The sequence below is a fragment of the Nerophis lumbriciformis genome, linkage group LG17 (genome assembly GCF_033978685.3).
Source record: "Nerophis lumbriciformis linkage group LG17, RoL_Nlum_v2.1, whole genome shotgun sequence".
NCBI classification, from domain to species: domain Eukaryota; kingdom Metazoa; phylum Chordata; class Actinopteri; order Syngnathiformes; family Syngnathidae; genus Nerophis; species Nerophis lumbriciformis.
Window position 1 is genome coordinate 26,045,389 of NC_084564.2, and position 18,946 is coordinate 26,064,334.

General features: G+C 37.4%; 1 protein-coding gene across 1 annotated transcript in view; it reads right to left on the bottom strand.

Annotated features, from left to right (window-relative positions):
* Window positions 1-1,336: 1,336 nt before the first annotated feature.
* LOC133614916 (uncharacterized) overlaps window positions 1,337-18,946 on the bottom strand; it is a 29,121-nt gene continuing 11,511 nt past the window's right edge. Inside the window, exons 3-6 of the mRNA XM_072915013.1 lie at window positions 9,351-9,461; window positions 9,183-9,250; window positions 8,992-9,088; window positions 1,337-2,141 (exon numbers count right to left, since the gene is read on the bottom strand). Of these exons, the coding sequence (XP_072771114.1) occupies window positions 1,388-2,141; window positions 8,992-9,088; window positions 9,183-9,240 (909 nt within the window). The 5' untranslated portion in view covers window positions 9,241-9,250; window positions 9,351-9,461 and the 3' untranslated portion in view covers window positions 1,337-1,387. The remainder of the gene's footprint in view (window positions 2,142-8,991; window positions 9,089-9,182; window positions 9,251-9,350; window positions 9,462-18,946) is intronic.

An 18,946-nucleotide genomic window follows, 5' to 3' on the forward strand; every position in this document is an offset into this window, starting at 1 on the left:
TTTGGGCCATTATAGAACAAGATGTTTAAATCTTTCTAAGTTTTTTTTAAGAATATAAGAACCCTCTAGACACAACACCCTTTAGTCATCTTTACATTCTTTTAATCCAATATAGTTATGCTGTCTGCGGCTGAGCCAATCAGTGGCCTTGATACTGAACTCTGATTGGTTTAGTTCCTTCTCGTGGTAAATACCGCTATAGTATCAACTTTTTTACTTTATTTATGCTTGGAAATTCTTTATTTAGGACGCGATGTAGCAAGGGACCAAAACTGAATGGGGATGTTCCCACTCCATAGCAATCATTTACACATAAGAAAAGGAAAATACTTTAAAAATATGTACATGCCAGTCACTTAGAAATACCATATTTTTTTATACTACCTTTTTCCTTTGATTTGAACCCTGCGGCTTATAATATGGATTTTTCTTCCCGAGCGGCCATAATGTTTTGCATTCAACACATGGTTTTTATAAAACACCGACAGAGACGCTGAGAAAGTGTGTTATTGTTTGTGCTATGGCGCCGTCTTTTGGACAAATTTGCTCACTGCGGGTAAAAAAAAAGAAGTACTTCCTGTTTTGTGCCTTGAACCGGAAGCATATCCCGTTTCGTCTGCTACTTGTCCATGGCGTCGCTACTCGTACGGATTCGTCACTCATCCCTCCAAGCAACGTTTGTAAGTTTTACAATGCAACTAAAGCAATTCATGCTTTGTAAACCGTCCCGTGTGTGATGTCTGTAGGAGTGTTTTCATGCACATTTGTACGTGCTACCGTCATGTAATCAAGCTCGCGGTGTGTACGCTGACACGTTTACGAGTGTCTGTGTTAGTTTTAGTGAATTAGATTTATATAGATTTATATATAACCCAATATCTAAGTTACATTTAAACCAGTGTGGGTGGCACTTGGAGCAGATGGGTAAAGTGTCTTGCCTGAGGACACAACGGCAGTGACTAGGATGGCGGGAGCGGGGATCGAACCTGGAACCCTCAAGTTGCTGGCACGGCCACTCTACCGACCGAGCTATACCGCTCGGTTTTATTAGCTTTCGATGGCATTCTTTTTGTATTGTTTCAATTTTGTACAATTCACCAAAACGTCACTGTGGACTAAATGAGTCTGTTTAGCTGTTTGGAGAGCTATCTTCCACAGCTAGAGGGTCCGTGATGATGACTTCTGTTTTGTGTGATCAGCCGTTTTACTGCCGTTTTACAGGCATCGTTTGGTAACAATTAAGGTATGGCAATAAATCTTTACACAATCTATATTATATCTATATATACAATCTATATATGAAAACATGTTGTTTTCTTCTAAAATTTGGCTTAAATACAGGTGCGATCCATAGCCCGGACATGGCGGTATTTTGTTGTCGGACGTGTCACTGCACAGAGTGCAGAATGTCCTGGATGAGAGCCGACAGTTTGACTGAGAAGTCCTCCTGCAATGAGCCTTCAGAGTGTCCAGAGAGCGAAGGACTGGTCTCCTCCTCCATTCCCGTGAACATCCTCTCCATCCGGGCCTGAAAGTCAAGTTGCCGCGCCGCGCTTTGGCAGAAGCGCTCCAAGGCGCCGTCGGCGTCATCCCTCGCCAGCTCTGCTTTGAGAGTCTCCAACGCCTTCTGGACCTCCACCTTCAGGGCACTCACTTCCCGTCCCAACCTCGAGGCGAAGTCTTGCAGGATTTCCCTGTTCACCGCTTCGCTCGTCTCCCCCAGGCGCTCCGTCACCTGGGAGGTTTGAGCGGCGAGGTCATCCAAGATGGCCGCCAGCTCGGAGGTGCCCCGCTGCAGTGTTTGCGTCATCCAGTGGAAGTCTCGGGGGTCTTCCTGGCGGCCGAGGTGAAGACGGAGCCGGTCGCACAGGCGGTGGGCGCTGCTGCTCAGAGAGTCGAGGAGCTGCTGGGTGATGGGGGACAAGCGCTGCCTCACGGCGGCCAAGGTGGCGCCGCGGGGGGACGGCGAGAGATCCAGCCTCTCCCTCAGCTCGGCCAGCTCCTGACGCAGACGCGCACGCAGGCGCTCCGACTCCATGTAGATTTTGCGCTGCATCTCTTCCGACAACGGGTTCTTGTAGAGGTCGTCCTCGCCGCGGTTGTAAAGGCCGCTGTCGTCTATGTGGCTCTTGTAGACCTGACTGTGCAACGTGGGACACAAAGACTCATTTAGTGTGGGTTTATGTGGACTAGGGTTGGTAACACTTTAGTATGGGGAACATATTCACCATTAATTAGTTGCTTATTAACCCTTGTGTAATGTTCATATTGTTGTTACTCAGCCAGCGTTTGTGGGTCTGATGGACCCGTTGCATTTTGTGGCTTTTAATGCCTCACAATCAAACACTTTTATGTTAAAATACTGAACAGATGTTTACCTTATTCCAATGAACACCTGTTAAGTATTTTAACATAAAAGTGTTTGATTGTGAGGCATTAAAAGCCACAAAATGCAACGGGTCCATCAGACCCACAAACGCTGGCTGAGTAACAACAATATGAACGTTGCACGGAAAATTTCTCTGCCAGTTTCTGCATCCCACAGGGATTCTTCTTTTGTGTTTCTGCACCTGCGGTTCCCACACAAGGTTGCAACATTGTTTGTCAACACTGTCTGCTCTCATTTTCTCGCACATTTGACCCTCTGATGTTCTGTATACCTACACTCTGTCCTCCTCCTGTCTAGGCCTGCTGTGTGTGTGTGTGTGTGTGTGTGTGTGGTACACAGAACATCAAGTCGCTGCTTATCCCCTCAACTCCCTCCAAAATGGATTAACTCGCTGGAATAAAAAAAGACAATATAACATACATCCATAAACGTGGACGCATGTGAAAAAGTGCAATATATTTATCTGTACAGTAATCTATTTATTTATTTATATATATTTATATATATTTATTTATTTTATATATATATTATTTATATATATTTATTTATTTATATATGCACCGTGTTGCTTTTTTATCCTGCACTACCATGAGCTTATGTAACGAAATTTCGTTCTTATCTGTGCTGTAAAGTTCAAATTTGAATGACAATAAAAAGGAAGTCTAAGTCTAAGTCTAAATGTGTAGGGGGGGTGTATGGTGTGTGGTCATTAAATATGTATTCTGATATATGTTCTTCACAGAAAATGAGCCAAAGTCAGTGAGTCTCAGCTTGAAAAATTAATTAATTGCATCATTTTTCTTTTAATAATCAATCAATGTTTATTTACATAGCCCTAAATCACAAGTGTCTCAAAGGGCTGCACAAGCCACAACGACATCCTCGGTACAGAGCCCACATAAGGGCAAGGAAAAACTCACCCCAGTGGGACGTCGATGTGAATGACTATGAGAAACCTTGGAGAGGACCACATATGTGGGTAACCCCCCTCCCCCCCAGGGGAGACCGAATGCAATGGATGTCGAGTGGGTCTGACATAATATTGTGAGAGTCCAGTCCATAGTGGATCCAACATAATAGTAAGAGTCCAGCCCATAATAATACAATAAAAATACAGACCCGAACACCACAGAGACTTAATTTAGAGCAGTGGTTCTTAACCTGGGTTCGGCGGAGCCTCCGCCACGGAGGTAAAGACACATCCGACTTATCGTGTAAATAAAAACATCTCCCTATCGGCGTATTACGGATACCCCCGAACAATGTTCCCTCTAATTTTCCATCTGATTTGCAGGTTTTTTGATTGATTGATTGAAACTTTTACTAGCAGATTACAAAGGAAGAGAATACATTATATGAAACCGTACAGTTTACACAGTACACTACATATTCCGTACAATTGACCACTAAATGGTAACACCCGAATAAGTTTTTCAACTTGTTTAAGTCGGGGTCCACGTTAATCAATTCATGTGAATGTGTGCAAGGTGTGTATTTTGTTGTGAGTTCATGCACTGTGTTGGTTTTGTTCTTTGAACAAGGTGATGTTCATGCACGGTTCATTTTGTGCACCAGTAAAAAAACATATAACTTTTTCTTGAATTTGAAAAAACATTTTTTTAATTTTTCACTAAAGAAGGGTTCGGTGAATGCGCTTATGAAACTGGTGGGGTTCGGTACCTCCAACAAGATTAAGAACCACTGATTTAGAGTGATTTGGACACTAGGGGAACATAAAAGGGTTAGGGTTAGGGTTACTAATAAGCAATAATTCTGAGGTTATTGAGAGAAGACTCAGGGGACGGCGTGGCGGAGTTGGGGGAGTGGTCGTGTACATGACTAATGATTGTAAAAGGTTCCTTCAAAGTGGATGCACACTCAGGGAGATACAGTTACATTTCCATAGGAGGGTGCGTGTCTTTTCAGAACATCGCTGTCTATCCCAGTGTTTTTCAACCACTGTGCCGCGGCACACCCGTGTGCCGTGAGATATTGTCTGGTGTGCCGTGGGAAATGATGCAACTTCACCTAATTGGTCCCAAAAATATTTTTTTCAAATCAATAATTATCATATGCAAATAATGTGCCGTTACTTAGTGTCTGTGCTGTCTAGAGCTCGGCAGGGTAACCACGTAATGCTCCATGTCAGTAGGTGGCAGCAGGTAGTTAATTGCTTTGTAAAAGTCGGAATGTGTCGGGTGAGACGATGATGGTTTGTTGTGATCACAATATGCAGATAAAAACGTATATAATGCTTAAACCAAAAATGAACATAAGGAAAAGGCATAGGAATGGCTATGCAAAACACAAGTAAAACTGAACTGGCTACCAAGTAAACAGAAACAGAATGCTGGACGACAGCAAAAACTTATGGCGTCCACAAAGTACATCCGTACATGACATGACAATCAACAATGTCCACACAAAGAAGGATAGCAAGAACTTAAATGGTCTTACTTGCTAACACAAAGCAGGTGCGAGGAATAGCGCTCAAAGGAAGACATGAAACTGCTACAGGAAAACACCAACAAAACAGGAAGGGCCATCAAAATAACAGCGCAAGACAAGAACTAAAGCAACTACACACAGGAAAACACCAACAAACTCAAAATAAGATACGGCGACCTGGTGGAGTTTAATTTTTTTAACGTTTTCTGCTGGTGGTGTGCCTCCGGAATTTTTAATGAGAAAAACGTGCCTTGCCTCAAAAAAGGTTGAAAAACACTAGTCTATCCACAGTGCGAAGGCACTTCTAAGATTTTCATTCTCACCACCATGGCGGAAAATAGCTAAGTTTCTTCCATGTAACATTATCACTGGAGGACTACGATTTGGGGGAAATAATAGATTTTTAGATGCATCACAATTCGGACATGGACGATTATAAAATCGATTAGTAAACGTCAATAATCGATTTATTTATTGTAAATAAAGTAATGCAGACAGTTCTTAAATTTGACTTTCTGCAGTGAGCCACCTCACCGACCAGCTCCTTTATTATAGGCCACTTATGTTGCAGTTTTTACCACATTTTCATGAATCTAATATATCTGATGGGAGTTTCTTATTACAAGTGCACTGTTTTTAAAAGTTGCAAGTGATAAACGCTAATTTAGTGAAAGGGAAAAAAATGTAAAACTGCATCAACATACTAAAGAACTAAAGATGCATCAAATATCGATTATTAATCGTTATCGTAATGGAATCGTCAGGTGGCCAAACATTCCCACCTCTACTAAGCATGTTACACAGTAGGGGTGATCGATCTGGATGTCGATACTATCGATATCTAGTATAGCATCAGTTCATAAATGTGATGCTAATGTGATGGATCGATATTTAAAGAAATAATTAAAACAATTATAACAAAATGATCGATAATTTTATTTTTCTGGTTATTATTACAAACCATTTTTGGTTATTGTTTACAAACTCAGCATCAGTTCATAAATGTGATACTAATGTGATGGATCGATATTTAAAGAAATAATAACAAATTTAATAACAAAATGATTGATAATTTTATTTTTCTGGTTATTATTACAAACTATTTTTGGTTATTGTTTACAAACTCAGCATCAGTTCATAAATGTGATACTAATGTGATGGATCGATATTTAAAGAAATAATAACAAATTTAATAACAAAATAATTGATAATTTTATTTTTCCGGTTATTATTACAAACTATTTTTGGTTATTGTTTACAAACTCAGCATCAGTTCATAAATGTGATACTAATGTGATGGATCGATAGTTAAAGAAATAATAACACATTTAATAACAAAATGATTGATAATTTTATTTTTCTGATTATTATTACAAACCATTTTTGGTAATTGTTTACAAACTCAGATAGATAAATCTTCTGATTTACAATAATACTGTACTAGCAAATTCTAAATGTGATAAGATAAGCTTGATAAAATGTGTTTTTGTGTTGACTTTAGTTACAGACCCCGTTTCCATACGAGTTGGGAAATTGTGTTAGATGTAAATATAAACGGAATACAATGATTTGCAAATCCTTTTAAACCCATATTCAGTTGAATATGCTACAAAGACAACATATTTGATGTTCAAACTGATAAACTTTTTTTTTTTTTGCAAATAATCATTAACTTTAGAATTTGATGTCAGCAACACGTGACAAAGAAGTTGGGAAAGGTGGAAATAAATACTGATAAAGTTGAGGAATGCTCATCAAACACTTATTTGGAACATCCCACAGGTGAACAGGCAAATTGGGAACAGGTGGGTGCCATGATTGGGTATAAAATTAGATTCCATGAAATGCTCAGTCATTCACAAACAAGGATGGGGCGAGGGTCACCACTTTGTCAACAAATGCGTGAGCAAATTGTTGAACAGTTTAAGAAAAACCTTTCTCAACCAGCTATTGCAAGGAATTTAGAGATTTCACCATCTACGGTCCGTAATATCATCAAAGGGTTCAGAGAATCTGAAGAAATCACTGCACGTAAGCAGCTAAGCCCGTGACCTTCGATCCCTCAGGCTGTACTGCATCAACAAGTGACATCAGTGTGTAAAGGATATCACCACATGGGCTCAGGAACACTTCAGAAACCCACTGTCAGTAACTACAGTTGGTCGCTACATCTGTAAGTGCAAGTTAAAACTCTCCTATGCAAGGCAAAAATCGTTTATCAACAACACCCAGAAACGCCGTCGGCTTTGCTGGGCCTGAGCTCATCTAAGATGGACTGTTACAAAGTGGAAAAGTGTTCTGTGGTCTGACGAGTCCACATTTCAAATTGTTTTTGGAAACTGTGGACATCGTGTCCTCCGGACCAAAGAGGGGAAAAAACATTCGGATTGTTATAGGCGCAAAGTTGAAAAGCCAGCATCTGTGATGGTATGAGGGTGTATTAGTGCCCAAGACATGGGTAACTTACACATCTGTGAAGGCACCATTAATGCTGAAAGGTACATACAGGTTTTGGAACAACATATGTTGCCATCCAAGCAACGTTACCATAGACGCCCCTGCTTATTTCAGCAAGACAATGCCAAGCCACGCGTTACATGAACGTGGCTTCATAGTAAAAGAGTGCGGGTACTAGACTGGCCTGCCTGTAGTCCTGACCTGTCTCCCATTGAAAATGTGTGGCACATTATGAAGCCTAAAATACCACAACTGTTGAACAACTTAAGCTGTACATCAAGCAAGAATGGGAAAGAATTCCACCTGAGAAGCTTAAAAAATGTGTCTCCTCAGTTCCCAAACGTTTACTGGGTGTTGTTAAAAGGAAAGGCCATGTAACACAGTGGTGAACATGCCCTTTCCCAACTACTCTGGCACGTGTTGCAGCAAGTTAATTATTATTTGCAAAAAATAAATAAAGTTTATGAGTTTGAACATCAAATATGTTGTCTTTGTAGTGCATTCAATTGAATATGGGTTGAAAAGGATTTGCAAATCATTGTATTCCGTTTATATTTACATCTAACACAATTTCCCAACTCATATGGAAACGGGGTTTGTACTTGTTATATAAAAACATTTTTGTTCTATGATCTATTTTTAAAATAGCGGACGGGGACTTGAAATCGAATGTGATCTGAGGCTAAACATGTTGATCGGGACATCTATCTATCGGGGCAGCTATTATTGCTACACTTTAGCCAATAAAAAAAATTACATTTACCAAATATAAAATAACAATTTACAATGTATTAAACTACTCTTGATACAACAGGCGCAGACAGCGACAAAAGTATTTCCGCAAACTAAGAATTACTAATTATAAATTTAATATTTTAAAAAAATAGACCTGTGATTTTTAAACTGTACGTGTATCCTCAATGGTACGCAGGCTTTATCTAGTGGTAGGACAAAGAATCACTTGATTAAACTACAGTGTCTTTTCCCCCTGTATTCAAACACAGTGTTACTGTTCAAACTGCGTGTAATGTTACGATGGCCAAAAATAATGAAAATGCTTGTAAAATAAAACCTCTCTATTTTGAATGATTACTTACGCCTACTACGCTACTGTATTTTAATGTTGGTCGTTGGTGAAAAAAATGTTGAGAACCACGGAGCTAGAGCGTAAAAATGTCCACAACATTGTAAATATATATATTTTTTACATTATGAGAGACCTCTAGACATGAAATAGTACCTTTAAGTCACCTTTACACTCTTTTACTCCAATACAGTAATACTGTCTGAGGCTGAGCCAATCAGGGGCCACCATACTGAACAGGGCGGTCTGATGAGTTTGGTCTCCTCTCGTGGCCAAAAACTACTGCAGTGTTGATGTTTTTATTTTTTTTAGCCATTAATTAAGGACCAAAAAACTTGCAGAATATGCTTTATATAAAAAAATAAAATAAAAAATCCATAAAAAATCCACGATGTGTTGAAGTTGCAATATTTGAAGCGAGGGACGACTGTATTTTTTTTTTCTATTAACTTTTTGGAGAATGCCAGCCAGAAGTTTTCCGTTTAAAAAAAAAAAAAAATAAGCAAAGCATGTTTTGCATTTTGCTGTACAGAAAATGAACCAAATTACATACTGAACCGTGATTATGGCATACAGTTACACACTTTTAATGTCCTCCATTAGGTCAACTTACTCCTCCTCATCCTTTGCCGGTTTGGACTTGTGATGAGCCTGATTGGCCATAGAGTCGGTCCAGGTCGCGTCTCTGCCGTCACGATGAGGCGGGGAAGCTGCATCAGCATATTGATTTTGCATCAGATATAAAAATAAATAAAAAAACGGTACAATTGCATCACAAGCGTGTAACATAAACAACTAAAGTACCTGAGACTGCCGTTAATGCCAAGGTGAAAACGGTGATGATCACTTTTTCTGAATGCATGTTTGTCTTTCTGCAGAGGGACAAAACAGATCAAAAGCATTGATACTTTCACATCGATTATGCAGTGAAAATGTTCATTTCAGACAGAGAACCAGTCACTGGTCATTTACCTGAGCTTCAGGGGTGTGTAGAGTGACCTCCAAGTGCTGCATAGAGTGACCTCCCAGTGCAGCCTGACTTATATAGGTCCTTCTTATCAGAGAGGCTGCCCACACTGCTGTCTGTGTCAATAGTACACACGTGGAGGGTCACACTGATGATGGAGCACAACTTACATAGATACGCGCACACACGCACACACACACACACACACACACACACACACACACACACACACACACACACACACACACACACACACACACACACACACACACACATGCGCACACACAAACAGCCTCCACAGCTGAACCTTCTTAAAAAACGTAATTTATGGTCAGAATTTAAATGTTACTATACTTCACTATACTATACCACAGGCTGAACCCTACTATACTGCACTATACTATACTATACTTTACTATAGTATACTATACTTTACTATAGGCTGAGCCCTACTATACTATACTATACTATACTATACTATACTATACTATACTATACTATACTATACTATACTATACTATAGGCTGAGCCCTACTATACTGTACGATACTATACTATACTATACTATAGGCTGAACCCTACTATACTGTACTATACTATACTTTACTATATTATAGGCTGAACCCTACTATACTGTACTGTACTGTAATATACTATACTATAGACTGAACTCTACTATACTGTACTATACTTTACTATACTATAGCTCAGCCCTACTATTCTGTACTATACAATACTATTGGCTGAACCCTACTATACTGTACTATACTATACTATGCTATACTATACTATACTATACTATACTATACTATACTATACGTTACTATACTATAGGCTGAGCCCTACTATACTGTACGGTACTATACTATACTATACTATAGGCTGAGCCCTACTATACTGTACGATACTATACTATACTATACTATACTATACTATACTATACTATACTATACTATACGCTGAACCCTACTATACTGTACTATACTATACTTTACTATATTATAGGCTGAACCCTACTATACTGTACTGTACTGTAATATACTATACTATAGTCTGAACTATACTATACTGTACTATTCTTTACTATACTATAGCTCAGCCCTACTATTCTGTACTATACAATACTATAGGCTGAACCCTACTATACTGTACTATACTATACTATGCTATACTATACTATACTATACTATACTATACTATAGGCCGAGCCCTACTATACTGTACTATACTATACTATGCTATGCTATACTATACTATACTATACTATACTATACTATACTACACTATACTATACTATACATTACTATACTATAGGCTGAGCCCTACTATACTATACTATACTATACTATACTATACTATACTATACTATACTATACTATACTATACTATAGGATCAGCCATACTATACTGTACTATACAATACTATAGGCTGAACCCTACTATACTGTACTATACTATACTATGCTATACTATGCTATACTATACGTTAATATACTATAGGCTGAGCCCTACTATACTGTACTATACTATACCATACTATACTGTACTATACTATATGCTGTGCTCTACTATACTGTACTATACTATTCTATACTATACTATACTATACTATACTATACTCTACTATAGGCTGAACCCTACTATACTGTACTATACTTTACTATACTATAGGCTGAGCCCTACTATACTATACTATATTATACTATACTATAGGATGAACCCTACTGTACTTTACTATACTATACTATAGGCTGAGCCCTACTATACTGTACTATACTATATTTTCTATACTATAAGCTGAGCCCTCTATACTATACTATACTACACTATACTATACTATAGGCTGAACCCTACTATACTATACTATACTATACTATACTATACTATACTATACTATACTATACTATAGGCTGAACCCTACTATACTGTACTATACTATACTTTACTATACTATAGGCTGAGCCCTTTATACTATGCTATGCTATACTATACTATACTATACTATACTATACTACACTATGCTATACTATAGGCTGAACCCTACTATACTGTACTATACAATACTATAGGCCGAACCCTACTATACTGTACTATACTATACTATGCTATACTATACGTTACTATACTATAGGCTGAGCCCTACTATACTATACTATACTATACAATGCTATAGGCTGAGCCCTACTATACTGTACTATACTATACCATACTATACTGTACTATACTATAGGCTGTGCCCTACTATACTGTACTATACTATAATATACTATACTATAGACTGAACCCTACTATACTGTACTATACTATACTATGCTATGCTATACGTTACTATACTATAGGCTGAGCCCTACTATACTGTACTATACTATACAATACAATACTATACTATACTATAGGCTGAGCCCTAATATACTGTACTGTACTGTACTATACTATACTATAGGCTGAGCCCTACGATACTGTACTATACTTTACTACACAATACAATATGAAACGATACTTTACTATACTATACAATGTGAAGCATGCGAATGCTGCAACATAATAACAACTCTTGATTTAATTCATAGAGTTCAGTACAAAACGTTCACATTTTCACGACAAAAGCTGTTTTGCTACTATTTCTGTTTACCTCAAGGGGTTACAATATTGTTTTGATTGTTTCAATTGTCTATTTGGTTTTGTGTTGGATGCCTTGGATAAGCGCAAAACAAAATTATTGTAAGGGGTTACCTGATATAACTGTTTTTTTTTTGCACTTCCGTTGAGATATTGATATTGGAGCCTTTAGTATTGGCCGATACCGATATTCTTCCGATACGATACCAGCACGAATCTAATTTTTTTTTTTAGCGTGGAATGTTAGAAAAGGTTGGATCAAGTGAAATGAGTTACAGATTAATGGTCGGTAGGAAAAACACTAACCTTATGACAGATGTATACTTTCAAAGTGGAGTTTTTATATGTTTTTGGCAACACCTAGTGGTCACAATAATTCATTAAAATAAGCGCATGATGCAGTAACTTGACTGATGCGGACACGTTTGTTACTGGATACTAGTGCGCTTCTGGTTTAGAGACTTTGCATGTGTAAGTAACATGCAACTATAATTACGTATTTGATACTTATTTGTCCATCCATCCATCCGTCCATCCATATGGATGGACGGATGGATACTTATTTGTATTGACAAATGTGCTGTTTGAGACTGCAATATTGCTCATTTAAGGACATGGATTTGCCTTTTTTGAAGATGAAAGCATAGGCAAAATATCAGCAAAATACAAAAAAAAAGCATGTCATATGTCAGGGCCGGCTCATGGCATAAACACTCTATGTGGCTGTTTAGGGCAGTGTTTTTCAACCACTGTGCCGCGGCACACTAGTGTGTCGCGAGTAACAGTTTGGTGTGCCGTGGTAGATTATGTAATTTCACCTATTTGGGGTAAAAATATTTTTTGCAAACAAGTAATTATAGTCTGCAAATGATGTGTTGTTGTTGAGTGTCGGTGCTGTCTAGCGCTCGGCAGAGTAACCGTGTAATACTCTTCCATATCAGTAGGTGGCAGCCGGTAGCTAATTGCTTTGTAGATGATGGGAACACGTCGTGTGAGATGACGAGGGTTTGTCGTCGTAGCTAATGCTTAAACCAAAAAATAAACCAAAGGTGAGTGCCCCTAAGAAAAGGCATTGAAGGCTATGCAGAACGAAACTAAAACCGAACTGGCTACAAAGTAAACAAAACCAGAATGCTGGACGACAGCAAAGACTTACTGTGGAGCAAAGACGGCGTCCACAAAGTACACCCGAACATGACATGACAATCAACAATGTCCCCACAAAGAAGGTTAAAAACAACTTCAATATTCTTGATTGCTAAAACAAAGTAGATGCGGGGAATATCGCTCAAAGGAAGACATGAAACTGCTACAGGAAAACACCAACAAAACAGGAAAAGCCACCAAAATAGGAGCGCAAGACAAGAACTAAAAGACTGCACACAGGAAAACAGCAATAAACTCCAAATAAGTCAGAGTGTGATGTGACAGGTGGTGACAGTACACCTACTTTGAGACAAGAGCTATATTAATGCATGCTTGGTTATGGTTTAAAGTCATATCCAACAATTGCAACAGCGACTTTTTACTGCTGCTGAGTTTCATTTTTTTAATGTTTTCTGCTGGTGGTGTGCCTCCAGATTTTTTCAATGAAAAAAATGTGCCTGTCTTGGTTAAAAAACACTGGATTAGGGCACAGGATATGAAAGGCTCCGATGCACACTGTTTACATTTTCGATAATTAGTGCCATTTGGAGTTTTGGATGGCATTTTATTAGCAAAATAGAGCAATATTAAAGTCTGAAATGGGACCACAGACACATAAAAAAGCCTAAAGCTGCCACTTGCTGCTGGACGGTTTTATTTATCACCATTATCTTTAAAGTAGCATCCTCCTCTGTTTGCAAACTTGCTAATAACCTTCCAGACACTTTTCTTCAGTGTGGCAGCTGCATCTCTTCAGGTCAAGAGTGTGAGTGACAAGAAAAAAACCTCTGACTAAGTCGTTTGGCGCCACCTGTTGGTTTGCATGTAATAACGACCGGACCTGGATTATAAGACGTTTTCTCAGAAAAAAAACTCCACTATCTTTATAGAGTTGCCATGCATGAATAAATGTCTGTGTAATTATGTCCTCTGTGTTGACGTTCGCATTCGCAGCACGTGTGAGTGACATGGCACTAGCTTGTAGGTGAAAGTTGAGTCTTAGTTAGGTAAGTTACGAGTCGTCATTGCGAGGCCATAGTCCACGGCTGCCATGATGAAACATCGAGGTTTTAGCATTTGTCCAAAGTCTTATCCAATACAATAACAAGGGGGAGTGAGTACAGCAGGGGTGTCAAAACTTTTTGACTGGTGGGCCGCATTGGGCTTAAACAATTTGGCCGGGGCCCGAAAGCCGACTGCATGCAATGTAATTATATATATATATATATATATATATATATATATATTTATATATATATATATATATATATATATATATATATATAGTACAGTCGTGGTCAAAAGTTTGCATATACTTGTAAAGAACATAATGTCATGGCTGTCTTGAGTTTCCAATCATTTCTAGCTCAATTTTTGTTGCATCTGACCACAGAACTTTCCTCCAGAAGGTCTTATCTTTGTCCATGTGAGGTCAGATGAAACAAAAATTGAGCTGTTTGGCCACAAAACCCAGCAATATGTTTGGAGGAGAAAAGGTGAGGCCTTTAATCCCAGGAACACCATACCTACCGTCAAGCATGGTGGTGGTAGTATCATGCTCTGGGCCTGTTTTGCTGCCAATGGAACTGGTGCTTCACAGAGAGTAAATGGGACAATGAAAAAGGAGGATTACCTCCAAATTCTTCAGGACAACCTAAAATCATCAGCCCGGAGGTTGGGTCTTGGGCGCAGTTGGGTGTTCCAACAGGACAATGACCACAAACACACGTCAAAAGTGGTAAAGGAATGGCTAAATCAGACTACAATTAAGTTTTTAGAATGGCCTTCTCAAAGTCCTGACTTAAACATGTGGACAATGCTGAAGAAACAAGTCCATGTCAGAAAACCAACACATTTAGCTGAACTGCACCGATTTTGTCAAGAGGAGTGGTCAGAAATTCAAGCAGAAGCTTGCCAGAAGCTTGTGGATGGCTACCAAAAGCGCCTTATTGTAGTGAAACTTGCCAAGGGACATGTAACCAAATATTAACATTGCTGTATGTATACTTTTGACCCAGCAGATTTGCTCACATTTTCAGTAGACCCATAATAAATTCATAAAAGAACCAAACTTCATGAATGTTTTTTTGTGACCAACAAGTATGTGCTCCAGTCACTCTATCACAAAAAATAAGACTTGTAGAAATTATTGGAAATTATTGGAAACTCAAAACAGCCATGACAATATGACCACGACTGTATATATAAATATAGATGTATGTATATGAGTACATGTTATTATGATAATATAATGGATATATAATTAATCATTATTATAGTTTAATATTAGAAGAGTATACGAAAGTTCAACTCCTACCTTGTTTACTCAATATTCATTGTAATCATCTTTTCTTTTCTCTTTGTTGTTGTTGTTGTTTTTTTATACAATTTGATTGTATTGTTGTGATTTTGTACGGTGTCCTTGAGTGCCCAGAAAGGCGCCTTATAAATAAAATGTATTATTATTATTATTATTACTTTTGTGACAACCTCCTTAAGGTTTTCAATCAATCAAAAATATCAAGCAGCTAAAATGTGCCAAATACGGATAAGTGTGGAGAAAGTGTTTTGCATTTTTCCCATTGTCCTTGGTAATGGATTTAAATGGGTGTCATTTTTTATGTGGATTTGAGTTTGTTTTTAATTTTTTATAATATCCACAAAGTTCAATGAGCAGGCTGTGTTATGTGTGACCATGTTTGTTGAATATCTGTACTGGTTGATTTTTTTTTCTTCTACACTGTGACTAGGGAAGGTTGTTCGGATTGGGTCATATAAGTGAATGCTGCATTTCATTGGCTTAAAAGTACAATTAAAGGCTTTTGTTGGCCACCAGATGGCAATAAAATGGCAGCAATCAGGCCACTAGATATTTATATATGATATGGACATCCCAGTCAAATTGTTTATTGAACTGATGTCGTCTCAAAGACCAAATTGACGGTGGGCGGCATTTGGCCCGCGGGCCGTAGTTTGGACACCCCAGGAGTACAGGATACTTACTGCACATTAAAATCATCATGCCTGTCATATGGCTGCATGGCCTTTATGTACACTACACCAAAGATGTCCAAAGTCAAATACCTTGATGAGTCAGCAAATTTATTTTTCTTGTAAAGTTTTTATTTTATAAGTGCCCACAATGAACTTTACAAGAAAAATACATTTGATTACAGAGCAAAGACTAAAAATCTGACTGTGGTTATTCCACACAGGCGTGCAGAGATGATCGTACATTAACTGTTGGTGATTGTTTACGGCGCAAACATTTCTGTGAAAAAGTGCATGCTTTTTTTGAGAGGAATTATAGCTTAGACAGATAAGAAAAGTTACTGACGTAAATACAGCATTCAACTACAAACACACACACACAGTTGTGAGTGGAACAAACCTTGACCCCAGTGTCACTCTAACTCAGTCAGTAAACACAGTGGAAGTGTGAAAGTATTGTTGCTTAGCTCTTGGATCCTAGCAGTAATTAATGCATCGTGCTGAGGGCTGTGTTTTTTTACATTGTAAACTACAACCTCAATAACATGCATCGTTCAATTAAAAACAATTTTAAATATACATATATATAATATGTATATGTATATCTATATATATATATATATATATATACACTGTATATATTTATAATAATTCATTTTATTTATAAAGCACTTTGCATTAAAAACAATCTCATAGTGCTACAATGGTAAGTTAAAAGCACACATAAAACCTAAACAATGAATATGATATAAACTAATAGCCCTATTTGTAACTTTTCTTAAAAATATGTATCTTGATATATATACACACACACACACACACATATATATATATATATATATATATATATATATATATATATATATATGCACAATATACACACATATTTATTTATACATATATATATATATATATATATATATATATATATATATATATATATATATATATATATATATATGGCCCTGCGATGAGGTAGTGACTTGTCCAGGGTGTACACCGCCTTCCGCCTGATTGTAGCTGAGATAGGCTCCAGCGCCCCCCGCAACCCCGAAGGGAATAAGCGGTACAAAATGGATGGATGGATGGATGGATATATATATATATATATATATATATATATATATATATATATATATATATATATATATATATATATATATATATATATATATATATACACACACACATATATACGCATATTTTTATATGTATATATACTGTATATATGTGTCTATATATATATATATATATATATATATATATATATATATATATACATATATATATATATATATATATATATATATATCTATATATCTATATATCTATATATATATATGTATGTGTGGGGAAAAAAAATCACAAGACTATTTCATCTCCTTACAGGCCTGTTTCATGAGGGGGGTACCCTCAATCGTCAGGAGATTTTAATGGGAGCATTCGCATACCATGGTTTGTATAGGGCACAGAGTGGGTGGGTACAGGCTGGCCTAGGGGGGTGGTGATTGGTTCATGTGTTACCTAGGAGGTGTTTCCGTCTATGGCGGCATGTTGTTACAATTTCGCTGCGCTTGTTGAGGGATGACAGGTCTGGACGGTAGATAATAAACAGTTTCTCTTTCAAGCATAGGTTGCATCTTTTATTACCACTATTGTAAGGTGTGCTGGATGCAAGAATTTGCCATGTTATTGAATATTCAACATTATTGTCTTTGAGGTCCCAAATGTGTTTGCTGAGTTCTGTGGTATTTCGCAGGTTTTTGTTCCTGAAAGAAGCCTTGTGGTTGTTCCATCTGGTTTTGAATTCACCCTCGGTTAATCCTACATATGTGTCGGATGTGTTAATGTCCTTGCGTATTACCTTAGATTGGTAGACAACTGATGTTTGTAAGCATCCCCCGTTAAGGGGGCAATCAGGTTTCTTTCGACAGTTACATGCTTTGTTGGTTTTGGAGTCGTTCTGAGATGAAATAGTCTTGTGATTTTTTTCCCCCACACATACATATATTGCGCTCTACTACGGTATCGAGCACTATTTTTTGGATAACCTTATTAAGACATATATCTATATATATATATATATATATATATATATATATATATATGTATATATATGTGTATATATATATGTATATATAAGTGTATATACAGTATATATGTGTATGTATATATATGTATATATGTATATATGTGTATATATGTATATATATATATATATATATATATATATATATATATATATATATATATGTATATATATATATATATATATATATATATATATATATATATATATATATATATATATATGGACCTGTTCTGAGGTGGTGACAACTTGTTCAAGGTGTACGCTGCTTTCCGCCCAAGTGTAGCCGGGATAGGCTCTAGCCACCTCGCGACCCCAAGAGGGACAAGCGGTAGAAAATGGATGGATGGACAATTCCACATAATGACAATGTGATTTTTAAAAAAAAAATTATTTGCTGATTTATTTAAATTAAAAAAGTAAATCATCGCATGTACATAAGTATTTACAGCCCTTGCTCAATACTTTGTTGATGCACCTTTGGCAGGAATTACAACTTATGTCTTTGAATATGATGCCCAAAGCTTAGAACACCTATATTAGGCCCCGTTTACACTAAAAGGTTATCCAGGGTAAATCCCACCTAACCTTATCCGTGTCCACACACAACCATGCCATCGTTAAAGACCCCTGCCCCCCTCCGTCCACCGGCGCAACGCGACCTAGTACACATGCGCAAAAAAAATAAATACAAATAAATAAAAAACCACCTGCGTGTCCATCTGCTCCAAACTCTCCAGTAGATTACTTTACTTC